The 14,047-nt window shown below is 39.6% G+C and overlaps 1 protein-coding gene across 1 annotated transcript in view; it reads right to left on the reverse strand.

Moving 5' to 3' along the window:
• GPATCH2 (G-patch domain containing 2) overlaps nt 1-14,047 on the reverse strand; it is a 192,167-nt gene that overhangs the window by 62,638 nt on the left and 115,482 nt on the right. Inside the window, exon 6 of the mRNA XM_004700146.2 lies at nt 5,099-5,166. Within this exon, the coding sequence (XP_004700203.1) occupies nt 5,099-5,166 (68 nt within the window). The remainder of the gene's footprint in view (nt 1-5,098; nt 5,167-14,047) is intronic.

Below are 14,047 nucleotides of genomic sequence, written 5' to 3' on the forward strand. Positions count from 1 at the left end.
ATGTATTTATTCGTAGCAATGTAAGGTAGACCAAATTGCAGAGCCTCTTTAAGTTTTTGTTTTCTCACATTCAAGAGGAGGCTATTATAATCCACACCCTGCCTACTCAAGGGGGTTAAATAAACAAGTACAGAAGGAAATAATATGTATAAAATGCTTTTGCATAAAATATCCTTTTTACAATTGATATATGTATGGATTGTGATAAGAGTTGTATAAGCCTCCAATAAAATGATTAAAAAATACTTTTGTATATAAAAAAACTACGCAACATAGCTATATTAGTATCATTCATTTTATAACAGTCACTGAGGGTTTCCCTTCCTAAATCGACAGGCAACATGTTCAATGAATAAAGTTTAAAAATACCAAGCCATCAAAACCAAATATAAATAAAGAGAAGGCTACAGAACCAACTGCCAATCCCTTCACCACCCAGGAATTTGTACAGACTCAAGGTACTGAATTCAAGATACTAATCTAGATTTTCTGTCTCACTTTCTTAACGACAACATCAGTTGAACAGATTAGACTGTGTCTAAGCGTCCCTGGGTGGGTCAGATGGTTACGTACTCTACAGCTACCCAAACGACTAGTGGGTGGAACCCATTCAAGTGTCACCTTGGAAGAAAAGCCAGGCAATCTGCTTCCAAAGGGTCCCAGAAAGAGCTATGGACCAGCAACAGTGGGTTACCACGAGTTGAAGTTGACTAGATGGCAATCGGTTTCCCCCCAATTTTCCTTCTAATTCTAATATCTCCTACTCTTCGCAATTACTAGCTGTGTTTAACAGGCATACACTTAGGCCTCTATGAACATGCTGCTCAACTACTACCGCGAACTGGAACCTGCTGCATATTACAAGGCACTCAGAGAAGATGACAAAGACTCTCTAAAGGATAGAGAGGCTGTAATAACTATAGGCCAGAGAATAACATGATACCTACCATAAACCAGTACAGAATAATAACCTGGACGAACAGAGGAAGCATTGAGAATTGTTGGGAGGGAAAAGTACAGATTCCTTAAAGGAAAGTGTGGCAAATCCTGTTATTGCCTCTCCAATAGCCTGGAACTGCCGACTTCTAGATTTCTGTTCGTGTCAGCAATGAAGCCACTAATTGTTGAAACCATTGTTTGTAAGATATTGCTTTCCCGCACCCCACAAATCCATTATCATCATCACAGATCTTCACCTTTCCTGAAGCAGTTACAAAAATATCCCCCTCACAAATTTTTTATGAAAATGTGTAAAACTTCTCACCATAAATGTAAAGAACAGCAAAGGATTTCATTTTCCTTCAGTGGAAGATGTGAATACTTACAAATAAAATCATCAGACCTCTCTTCAATATATATACTAAAATCTAAGTATCACGTTTTGATACCAACCACAATTCACTGTGAAGTGCCAAGATAAATAATTAAGAGTTGATGATTTTATGACTAACCTCTCATCTTAACCTCATACTTCACCTCCTTACAGAAATTTATCCTAAAGTAATATACTGTTACTATACTTATCCTTGCAAGTATACTTACAGTATTTATAGTACTACTACTATATATACTCAATACTTAATACTTACAGTAACACAGACAGTAAAGACATACTCATACGTGTGTCTTATCACTCACCCTATGGTGCTTCTCTGTAACAACCATTAATACATAAAATTTAAATTTTCTTAAATTTCTGAGACTTTATGTACTCAAAATGTTAAATTCTTCTGACAGGCATATCAGTTATTCACTACTGATAACAACTGATAGTATCTCATAGATTTTGTTTTCAATCCATCATCAACAAAGAGCATTTCCCCAACTTAGTTCATATATCCACAGATGAATATTATTGTTGGCATCCATTCCATTTTTTCTTTTTAGTTTTATACATTTGACTACTCAGACACTTAAGTTGGACAAGCTGCTGGATGAAAGCAAAGCACTGTGGTTAGAGTAGTCAGTCAATTACTTGAACTCTTTCAAAATTTTAAGGCAAGTCACACAATGATTCTACTCTGAAGAATATTTTAAATAATCGACTACCCATTGAAAACAAAGAATTGGAAATCACCCACCTAATTAACAAAATTTTAATTCAATCCCTCAACTTTAATGCAAGCACAATGGAACAATGCCCTAAAGTAAGATTATGTATGGGAGAAATCTTTCTTTTTTAGAATGGAGAAAAGGCTATTATGAAAAAGCATGACCCAGTAAAATAATCAGGTTTGATGATTTTCAGGTATATGGAATCCAGGGATCTAGAAATTGACCCTCTAGCAGCTACTGTTTACCATGTATCCCCTAAAATTATTTGTATACCTTGATTATACCAGAGGCTTTAAAAAGTTTATAGAAAAATTGAATCATAAAATATTGACTTTTTTCATGAACTTTTTGAAGCCTCCTCATAAACACGTGGTTTTTCTTTATGGTGGGCTGACTTTGGTATCCGAAGTTGGTTTTGAAACAAGGAGCAAGTTGAGTAGAAGAGAAAAAGGTAGTATAGATCTACTTATCCCAGCTAAAAAGTTCATGAAACATTCAAGTAAAACTCTCTCTGACCATAGCTTGAACGCAGAGGAATAATAAGAAATTTTGAGGATAGTGAACAAGAAAAGCAAATCTGGTTTGAGAAGAACTTTGTTTTCTGATAAAAGGTAAAAAAGGAGAGATGCTGGTCTGCTCTTCCCATCGTCTTCCTGCCTTAAATGCACATCTGAGAAGTGGATGGACCTGGAGCAGTCATCTTTAGGCAGTGGCAATACATATGAAGACACGGGAGTAAAAGGCAACGGATACAAAGAAGAGAAAAGGGCCCTTCATGACATTTGAAAGCTGGCCAAAGCGCCTAAAGCAACCTTCTTCTAGTTTCTGTGAGAAAAATCCACCCCTTTAGTTTTAAGCAATTGTTGGTTGCTTATTATGCTACTTGCTAATACATTGCAATAGATATTCAATCAATTGTTAAATATAATTAAATTGTAATAGAGATAGGTATTAAGGAATGGACTGAGCAAAAACTCAGGGTGAAGGTGAGAGCAAAGAACCAGTTATATTCAAAAAACAGAGGCAGCTCAGATACCAGAGCAAGACCAGATAGCTAGACCACAGGATTGACAAGGGAGAGATTCTAGATCATTAGGCAGAAAGGTAGTTTGTGGAGGGCGTTCAATGATATGTTGAAGAGATTTTCTTTTTTCCCCTCCATTGGCAACAGGAGGTTTTAAGTAGGGAAATAGAATGATCAGAACTGAAGGTGAGCAGCTAAGTAGTCTGTAGGCAGTGAGTGCAGAATCAGGAAGATGCTCTAGGGCCCTCTGATAATATGAAAGTCAACAGAGTCTGAGGCAACGTAAAGAAGGAAAGATACGATAGTGTAAAAGGGGGCCACATGAGAGAGATAATCAGGAGCCTGGGTGGGCCACATACAGAGTATGAAGGTGTAAAATGATCACAATGCTTAGCCCTACATCTTGAGAGATCATCTGGGGAGCTCTAAATGTACTGAAGCTGAGTCCATGCCCAGCTTGTTATGGCATTGACTGAGATCCACGAGGGAGACTGATGGGTGTTGGAAAGGCAGTGGAGAATATGATGAGAGATCATGCCAGTGTACTGCAAAACTCGAAGATGACATCATCCAAGCGGACATACTTTCATGTCTATTACAGTGTACCAGGCACTGGGCTCACACCTGCAAAGTGAACACTTCAAATCCATCAGCTACTGTGCGAAAGGAAGAAGAGGCCGTTGCTCCTATAAATATTTACAGTTTTCGAAAGAGCATTGAGAGGTAGCTAACAGTCAGAACCAACCGGGTGACAGCGGCTTCGGTGTGGGACCTACCACCAGGACGACACAGATAATCAAAAGATAGCACACATTGGTGTTCCCTCAGAGCATTTACAATTTCTACCAAATAAAATGTTTGGTTTAAGAATAATTCTTAAAAAATAAAATATAAATAAATAAAAACAACTGTAAAACTACTTGCCTAGGTTTTTTGGTCTTTGTTTAATCACAAAATCACAATAGAAACTTAGAAGGAAATATAAATATCTCATGTTATCATGAGAAGTTTTATCTGAGAAGCAGGAAGTCTTAGAGAATAATAATAATCAATGAAATCAGCTACTTAAAGGGAGGATTCACGTATCTCTCTACTATCTGAACAACAATTTATGCTTTACATTTGTTAAAAAGATTAAAAAATTAGGACCTAAGAGATCGTAAGACGTCAGAATAATTTCATTCGATAGTTCTCAATGTCTTGCTTTATTTTATGGCCTGTTTTCAAGTTCAATCTGCTTCACAGGATTTATACAGTATTGAGCTACAAGTCAGAACACATTTAAGCTTTGCCAAACAAGACTCAGCTGAGAATGAAGGGGCACCTAGAAATTCACCCACAAGTTGTGTGCAGATCTGTATATTAAATGAATCTTTCCCTTTTGAAGCTAACTGCAAATAGACATTGTGGCCTTTTTACAATTCTTGAATCGCATTACCACATGCTGGGCCAGGTAAGCAATAGACTGCACTGAGAAAAGCAGTCCTTCCTCTCCCAGGTAGCCCTTGAGGAAGCACCAAGGAGTAAGGAGGTGGGAGCAGCAGGGGTGCCTGATGCTACTGATTGTTATGAAGCTGGAATCTTAACTGCTGGGAGATAACACAATAAAACTTGCGCAAGCTGGAATCTGTATAAGGTGGAAACATGTCAGAGAAGGAAAACTCACATGTCTGTCCAGTACAATGAGCCACAGCAAAGGGGCAAGGCGACCCACCCGGTCAGAGTCGGAGTGCTTAGGAAACCGGGAGAAAGGAGGCAGTTCCATTGAGTGTGGGCTCTCACAGGCTTCCTCGCACATGAATTTCAAATTCTACCACAGATGAGACAAAGATGGGGTTGTATCTGAAACTTTAAATATCTGCCAGGAGTTTCAATTACATTGATCTTGACATACGACTTTTCCTTTTCCTTAAGATAGTTATAAATTAAACCACCTTGACTAGTAATCGCTATCTCAATCCCCAAAGGAAAAAAAGTCAAATACATCAAAGAAGTTTTATAACTACAACAGCTACTTACTCATGATGATGGGAATCTGGGGAGAAATGGACCATCCTCTTGGTCCTGACCGGCCCAGGAGAGGTCATCTGAAGGGAGATATAAAAACAAAAAATAAGTCACTACTGAGTTTGTAAAAGGATAATATAACAAGCATATTTCCATTTGGGGATATTCAAGTTAAAGCAGAATTCATAACAGAATACAGCATTCATTATTAAAGTTTTAGCTAAAATTGCATAGATCACCAGTAAAGTTAACTTTCTGGTAATAATGAGTTACTTGTTTTGATCTGACATAGTTGCTCCACTACAATTTTAAGACTATTTTAATTGCACCTTTACACAGAATGACCTTCTTAAAAAAACTAAATAAACACACGAATTTTTTCCCCGCAAATACTGTCCAACAGAAGATATAGTTAATGTTGTATGAAAGAGAGAGGTTTGCTTAATTAGATTATTGCTGAGCAGATGGTATTTCAGAGACTCAACATATACGTAGTTTCTTTTTGTGTCACGCCAGGTTGTCTAGAGAAGCAAGGTAGTGACACCCACACATGTAGCAGGAAGGACTTCCTGTCAGAGTGAGTTTATATCAAGAAGGTATCCCTGCTCCGTTCACCTCAAGAGCGTGGGCCTGATCCAAGCCAGAAAGCTCTTCAGACTCATGGCGACTGCAGGCTCATGACACAGAAAGGTGAAGCAGGCAGCAGGGAGATCACAGGCCTGATCATATTGTCAAGGCTAACCTAACAGATCGATAAGGATATCCAGAGATTCCCCAAGGATCCAAATTTTCTCAAGCACAGATTGGGCACGCTGCATACAAATATTGTGTGTTGTTTTTTGGGAGGACAGTGAAGAAGAGGCCATCCTGGTCCTGGATGCTGCTGTTGTTAGGTGCCATCAAGTAGATTCTGACCCAGAGAGTAACCCAATGTACAACACAACAACAAACCACCCAGGCCTGGGCATCCCCAGATGAGGATTTGTTGGAGCCTGTGTTGGAGCCACTATGTCAGTCCATGTTACTGAGGCTCTCTCTCTTGTTTTGCTGACTGTCCCCCTGACCGAGCACAATGTCCTCCTCAAGGGCACTGGTTCCTGCTGGTAGCATGTACCACAGCACGTAAGCTGAAGGCTCACCAACCTGCCTTTTAAGGAGCATTCTGGTTGTACTTCTTCCAGCACAAATGTGTTCCTTCTTCCACGGCAATCCATGGTATACCCACGTCTCTTTGCCAAACTAAAGTTCAGAGGTGTCGATTACTTTTCGGTGTTCCTTATTCATTGGCCACCTGTCACATGCAGGTGAGCTGATTGAAAATACCATGGCGTGCGCCCCTGTATGAATCCACATTTTACCTGACAGTAATCCCGGTAAGTGAAGGTACGATATCACCACGTGAATTACTTATTCTTAAAATTAATTTCTGCCCTTCAATAAGCAAATAAACAAACTCAGAAGAAGAGGGGTTTCTCAGTTCAAATCGTTGTCAAGACACCAAAAAGACTAGTTCATTATAACTGAAATCAAATTATTGAATGGGAATCCTGTAAATGCACTGCTGTGGAGTTATTCAATTCAGAGTAATCCTCCTGAACAGAGTAAAACTGCCTCATAGGGTTGCCACAGTTGAACTTCTTCTTGGAAGCAGACTGCCAGATCTTTCTCCCATATAGACTCTGGTGGGTTCAAACCATTCGCCTTTTGGTTAGCACCCAAACCCTTTAGCCATTGGGTTAACAAGGCTCCTTTGGAAAACATATACCATTTAGTAAATAATATTTTTAAGTGTGTGTGTATGTGTGTGTGTATCCAAAAAGTCGAACTCATTGCCAGTAAGTCAAATCCAACTCAGGGCTACCCCATGTCCAACGCAGTAGAACTACTCCCATCTGGTTTTCTTGATTGTCATCTTCATGGAAACAAATCATCCAGCCTTTCTTCGGTGGTGCCACTGGGTGGGCTTTAAGTGCCAACCTTCAGGTTCGTGCGTACATGCACGCTGTGGGCACCACCCAGACGTTTTTCATCTACGTGGCTGCTGTTAGCTGGTGTCGAGTCCATTCTGACTCATGGTGACCGCTCCCACAGAAGGCAATCAGTAAATTTTCGTTGAATTGTATCAAGTGGAACAGTATCGGCTATTGGGTTTAAAATAAGGAACAACTAACTAGAGACTGCAGAAGGCTACCCTCCCAAGGAGGTACCATCAGGCAGTGACCTGACTGATCGGTTAGACTCCACCTCTACACTTCCACACAGGTGCAAGTTGACATAAAACCTAACAGCCACAATTCTAAAATATAAATAAGATGCACTATAATGCGCACATTTAAATGCATACAAAAACTGAAATCACGCAAGTAGTTACTAGCTCTCCTCACAGGTTCCCCTCAAAGTTAGGAATTACCAGTGCACTTACATAGAACTAAATGTAATTTCAGCCAAGAGAACAGTAGGTATGCGTTAGTCAGCTTTTTCTACATTAAGCAAAAAACAAAGCAAAACAATGAAATCCAAATACTTTTTGATGATGAAAGCAATCTTCCCATCTCATGGAGGGTGCACAACGGGAACATAAACACAGAACAGTGCATGAATGACCCACCAACCTAACAGGTAAAGCACAAACTTAGAGCAAACGATGCTGTAACGTAAAGTCTGTCATCATCAAAGTGTCTTTCTGTAACACAGCAGGACTTGCAGAAACAAAACGTTTAAAAAGCCTTTCCTTCTTATATCTCTTGGGTAGCAAACACGGCAGCCTAGACTCTGAAATTGCAAGAAATGCAAATATTGCCTAGGTACACGGATGATGGCATTAAGAATCCTAAGGTTGAGCACCACAGGTAAACACGTGGCTCAACACCAGGGCCACATCCTGCATTCGGCTCAAAATGAGGTTTTCATGGTCTTCCAGTGGGCATCCCTGGAATACAGTAATCCATTCTCTACACTGTGGCTAGGAGAAACGCCGACAGTGCTTATGTCATGCTTTGTTAGCGGTTCATGATCACATTATCTCATGGTGGACCTGACACTTTTATTCAGTTTACAGTATGTTCTATGTACAAGGCAACTTATTTCCTTTGCCAGGGCTGCTGACAACCTTTTCCACACTATATTAATCTTGTTTACTGACTTTATCTCAGTACAAATATCAGAAAACAGAACTTTTTATCTCAGAGAAAAAACAAACAACATGTTGACAGAAGCAGAAGCTATTTTCAGGACAAAAATTGCTTGTTTACCTGAAGCTGTACTTATGGAAAAATGTTTAAGTCTTGCGGTGGCATGAAATACATAATCTCAAATTTAATAAATGAAGAAATTTCACATACATCCATGTGATAAATTGCCTGATGAGAACAATGCAACTGAATACAATAAAGTGGCATTTATAACTAATTTATACCAAAATACAAATGTAACCTTTCAATCTAGTCACAAATAATCATAGTACTTATTTCTCAGACATCAGCTGTGTACGTGTACCTATGTGCATTTATACATATACGTATCTACTTGATGAAATTCCTGCAAATCACCCAGAAAAGATGTACAGTATCAAAATTAAGCATCTAAATGATTTTACATCTTTATCTAGTACATGGTCTTGAGTTTCCTTTAATGCTATTTGAGACAAAAAATTATTTTACTTTTAATTATTTTACTTTCAGACAAAATTTGAGAATTTTAGTAAACTTTTCAAATGCAATAAAGCAACACTGAGGTCCATACATGATAATCTTCTCTTGGTCAACGTCTACCAGAAAATCTAAAATTTCCTAGGATGAGAACTCTTGCGACTACTGTTATCAAAAAACCAAACCACTGACACTGAGTCTATTTAAATTCATAGCTATCCTCTACCTGAGTAGACTGCCTCCTCTTTCTCCCGTGCAGCAACTCGTAGGACTGAACAGCCAATTTGGCAGTTAGCAGCTGGATGCCTAGCTCATATCATGGTTAGGGCTTCTTGTGGTGACCCTGCCCATCACCATGGAGATCCCCCCCTTCCTTTGTAAGGTACGTGAGGCTGGAAATCGGGAATGGATCACCTCATCTTTCTCCCAAGTAGAGAGATTCACTAACAATCAGCGCCACAGAGCCAATTCCGACTCACAGAGACTCGGCAGGGGTGGAACTGCCCTTGTGGGTTTCTGAGACCAGCACTCTTTATGGGAGTAGAAAGCCCCATCTTTCTCCCATGGTTTCAAACTGCCGAGGCCAACATGGCACTACTATACCACCAGGGCTTGTTGAGCACAGTGATTAGATGTTTTAATTAGAATCTGAGAATACTAGCTTTAACACATAAGAGGCATGCTTATTAAAGTACTGCTAAACTGAAGTTCCAGAGAATTCCTTAATATAACTGATTGCAAGTAGAATACTTGAGAGTATTACCAATGTCCAAAAACATCTTTAAAGGTATCTTAAATATTAATAATCATTTCAACATTTAATTCAGGGTAAGACTATAACTTTTATAAAAGAAAAGGAATTATTTTGAAATATTAATCTTCTAAAAATTCCAGAAACATCCTAGAAATAAATCACAAGTTAAAAAAAAATCACCTTAAATGTTTCATAAAGTATCATACAAAACAGTCTCTTAGTAAGAAAGAAGTAAAATTTTCTTCCAATGATTAGGTAGGAAACAGATATTCTGATCTTCAGGAGAAATAGTATCATTACAATCCAATCCCGGTTACTAGTTAAAACTCTATAGACAACGATTAGCCTAATTAGCTAGTATTTAGTGATGATAACCTTGGACATCAATATCAAATTCCCCGGATTATGATGGTTTGTTTGTTACACCTTACTGAATCAATAGTGACTACAATCCTAAATAAAGCAGGCTTTCATTATATGTTTTTATTACCCATCCCTCTTATGCATATTATGAAATCGCCTCAAACCTACAGCACAAGGGACGGTCTCTAGATACCTTTCCTGGCCTTGATTTCTGACCTCCATGGGTTATAAATAAAGCTTACTGCTACGAGACCACGAGGGTCTCAGTCTTTCTTGAGATCTGTGTACACTCAAGCCATCAGCCTAACGGCGATGCTGGCAGACAGAGAGGAACTGCCCATGGGGTTTCTGATGCTGGCAGTCTTTAGCAAAGCAGGCTGCCTCATCGGTTTCCTGCAGTGGCTGCTGGGGACCAACCACGGATGGACCTTTCAGTTAGCAGGGAGCGCTTTAATCACTGTGCCACCGAGGCTCCTCCAGATGAAAACTGAACAGTGGTACAAGTGGCCCAATCCGTGTTTTAAGGTCAATTACTATCAATGCACAGGAAAGGCCGATACGTGCTATCAATGAACTATCTATTCTCTCATGTTTAGTAGACCCACTGAAAGCAATTTCTTATTCTTTTTAACACTAACTTATTATCTTTGATTTTCTGACTTTCCTCGAAAGATAAAAAGGAAGAGTTGGTTTTATGTCTCATTTGCATGTCGTCGTTACCCACAATACTGTAGCCCATCCCCATCTCCTACAACTAGATATCTGAACAAACAGTTGTCAAAATCATCATCCAATCTTCTCTCCCTCCAGCATAACGATTTCTCTTCAACATCCCTCTGGTTTTCAATTGTATTTTATTCGCCTTCCAAATGCGCTTCTGCTTCAGTGCCCACAGTGACAAATCATATGGTGGCAGGCTGCCAGTCAAAAGAAGGCCTTTCAGTCTTATGACGACTGGTCAATCACACCCACTCCGCTGCCAGGCTGTAGAGGGGCAGTCCCCGAGCTTCCCTGCCAGCTTGCCAGGACCTAGATGTTTCCTGCCTCGCACAGGACCATTATTAATTTGACTCTGCTTTCTTTGAAGAGAGAACCAACAAGCCTTTAAAATTTCCTCAGCCTCTGCCTGAAGGCCCCCTGGTATGTTCAACAAATATGTCAGTCAAATATGTGTATGTAAGTGACAGATATTTAAGAAAACAACTCAACAAAACCAAGCTTAAAAATATGACTTTAGACTGCAGGGGCTGGAAATAAGGGGAGGAGGGCAAAGACAGGGAAGGACATCTGTGTGGTGCTGCCCCTCTGTAAGAATCTTCATTGAATCATTAGAAGCAAAGAAGAATGCTTTATATTCATTTATCCAATTGTTATTAAAATCAATGTGCTAAGTGTGTCTTTTACCTCTATACAGAAGACTAAAGAAAAATGCTCCCCCCAAACCATTTCATCTGTGACAGAAAAAGTGCTGCTACGAGAGTTGGGGGGGGATGAAGAAAATATTTCATTGTGTCATTTAATCTCATATGTAATTACAGAATGGTCAGAACTCACAAAAGGCACAATCTGTTTGGGGATGGAAGACATATTCAAGGAAATAACATTAGAATTACTTTTAACACAATAAATAAAAAAATAAAAGTTATTTTTGAATTACTTTTTAAGCAAAGATAAAAATTGACGACTCAAGGGGTAAGACAAGATACCAGTTGTAAGATTAAAAAAGGAAAGAGAAGAGTGTGACCTGATTTAAGAGGAATGGGGGTGGGGTGGGAGGGTAGAATCACTAAGAAGGGAGCTGTAAGCAATTTATTTCCCCATGTTCCAATCCACTTAACAACTTTCCAAGTTCAACTTTTTAAATCACTGTTTCTCCATGTCAGCTTTCTCATTCCAAAAGCCCGCATGGTTCTTCCCTGAAGGTAACATTAAAACTATGTATGGTTGCATTCATGGCCCTCCTTTTAGATGCGTTTACCTGTTTTCTAATGTGATCCTTTCTCTCTAGGTTCTCATGCAGCCCCTAGTTAGCAGTTCCTCATTTAAAACCCAATAGCCCATGCTGTTCCACTGGACACAACTCAACAAAGATTTACCGATGCCCTTCTACAAGTGGAAATGGGCTCAACAGCAACTAACAGGAGCCATGTCGATAAAAACGTCTGGGTGGTGCCCACAGCGTGCATGTAGCTACTAACCTGACGGTTGGCACTTCAAGCCCACCCAGTGGCACCACCGAAGAAATCTGGATGTTTTATGTCCAGGAAGATGACAATCAAGAAAACCACATGAGAGGCAGTTCTACTGTTAGATACATACACATACACACCACACACGCTCGCGCGTGTAAAAATCTTATTTACTAACTGGTATATGATTTCCAAAGGAGCCTTGTTAACCCAATGGCTAAAGTGTTTGGCTGCTAACCAAAAGGCCAATGGTTTGAACCCACCAGAGTCTATATGGGAGAAAGATCTGGCAGTCTGCTTCCAAGAAGAAGTTCAACTGTGGCAACCCTATGAGGCAGTTTTACTCTGTTCAGGAGGATTACTCTGAATTGAATAACTCCACAGCAGTGCATTTACAGGATTCCCATTCAATAATTTGATATCAGTTATAATGAACTAGTCTTTTTGGTGTCTTGACAACGATTTGAACTGAGAAACCCCTCTTCTGGTTTGTTTATTTGCTTATTGAAGGGCAGCAATTAATTTTAAGAATAAGTAATTCACGTGGTGATATCGTACCTTCACTTACCGGGATTACTGTTAGGTAAAATGTGGATTCATACAGGGGCGCACGCCATGGTATTTTCAATCAGCTCACCTACATGTGACAGGCGGCCAATGAATAAGGAACACCGAAAAGTAATCGACACCTCTGAACTTTAGTTTGGCAAAGAGACGTGGGTATACCATGGTTTGCGGTGGAAGAAGGAACACATTTGGGTTGGAAGAAGTACAACCAGAATGCTGCTTAAAAGGCAGGTTGGTGAGCCTCCAGCTTACGTGCTGTGGTACATGCTACCAGCAGGAACCAGTGCCCTTGAGGAGGACATTATGCTCGGTTAGGGAGACAGTCAGCAAAACAAGAGAGAGCCTCAGTAACATGGACTGCCATAGTGGCTCCAACACAGGCTCCAACAAATCCTCATCTGGGGATACCCAGGCCTGGGTGGTTTGTTGTTGTGTTGTACATCGGGTTACTCTTTGCGTCAGAATCTACTTGATGGCACCTAACAACAGCAGCATCCAGGACCAGGATGGCCTCTTCTTCACTGTCCTCCCAAAAAACAACACACAATATTTGTATGCAGCATGCCCAATCTGTGCTTGAGAAAATTTGGATCATAGGGGAGGTCTATGTACCTGGGAATTTAGCCTTGAAAAAAAAAATTCAGACAGGAGAAGATCCGTTTCTGACAATTATTAATTATCTGAGATTTCAAAAGTTGTTTTATAATTTGGTTCTCCATATTAGAACAGGTCCAAGAGTTTGGAACTGTGTAAAACTCAATAGTATTAGAGAAGTTATCATTCTTTTTTAAAAAAAATCATTTTATTGGGGGCTCATCAAATATATCAAATTTTATAATCTTGCTCTTACCAGCAGAGTTCACATCAGTTAGGCACTAAAGAGAAAACCTCTTATTAGCATCCATGCAGCCTCTACTGTGCTTAACCTTTATGTTACCCATTTATATGGATATTCCAAACAAGCTCAATTCTGGATCACAAATACACTCCGGTGGATGTAACAGTTGAAGAATCTGATTGTTTTTACCTCATAGTCAAGGTTAAGGTTTCCACATCGTTACACTCCATTCTCGCTATGCAATTTCTAATTCTTCTGGGGACAAACTAAGCATGAATAGGGCAACAAAGAGCATGTGATAATAACCACCCAGCACAAATCAAGAGTCAATAAAATGATAAGTATGACTGCCATTAGGGATTTAACTCCTTTTTCCTAACTTTTAAATTCTCCTTTATAAGTTCTGCCTGGTGTTATAGTATTTCACAAACAAGGTGGTTGCTGTGAACAGACATCATTATTCTCAATTAATAGATGATGCCTACTCACTGAGGGTAGGGGGTCGACAGAACTGGAATGTGAATGGAATAGAGTTAGGTTTAACCACCTACAAGTTGGTCTCATCATTTTTCCTCTGTAAGGAAACAAACAAAGAACATGGTT

Source organism: Echinops telfairi, unplaced genomic scaffold (assembly GCF_000313985.2).
Source record: "Echinops telfairi isolate 266 unplaced genomic scaffold, ASM31398v2 ScPeMD7_7424;HRSCAF=8462, whole genome shotgun sequence".
Lineage (NCBI taxonomy): Eukaryota > Metazoa > Chordata > Mammalia > Afrosoricida > Tenrecidae > Echinops > Echinops telfairi.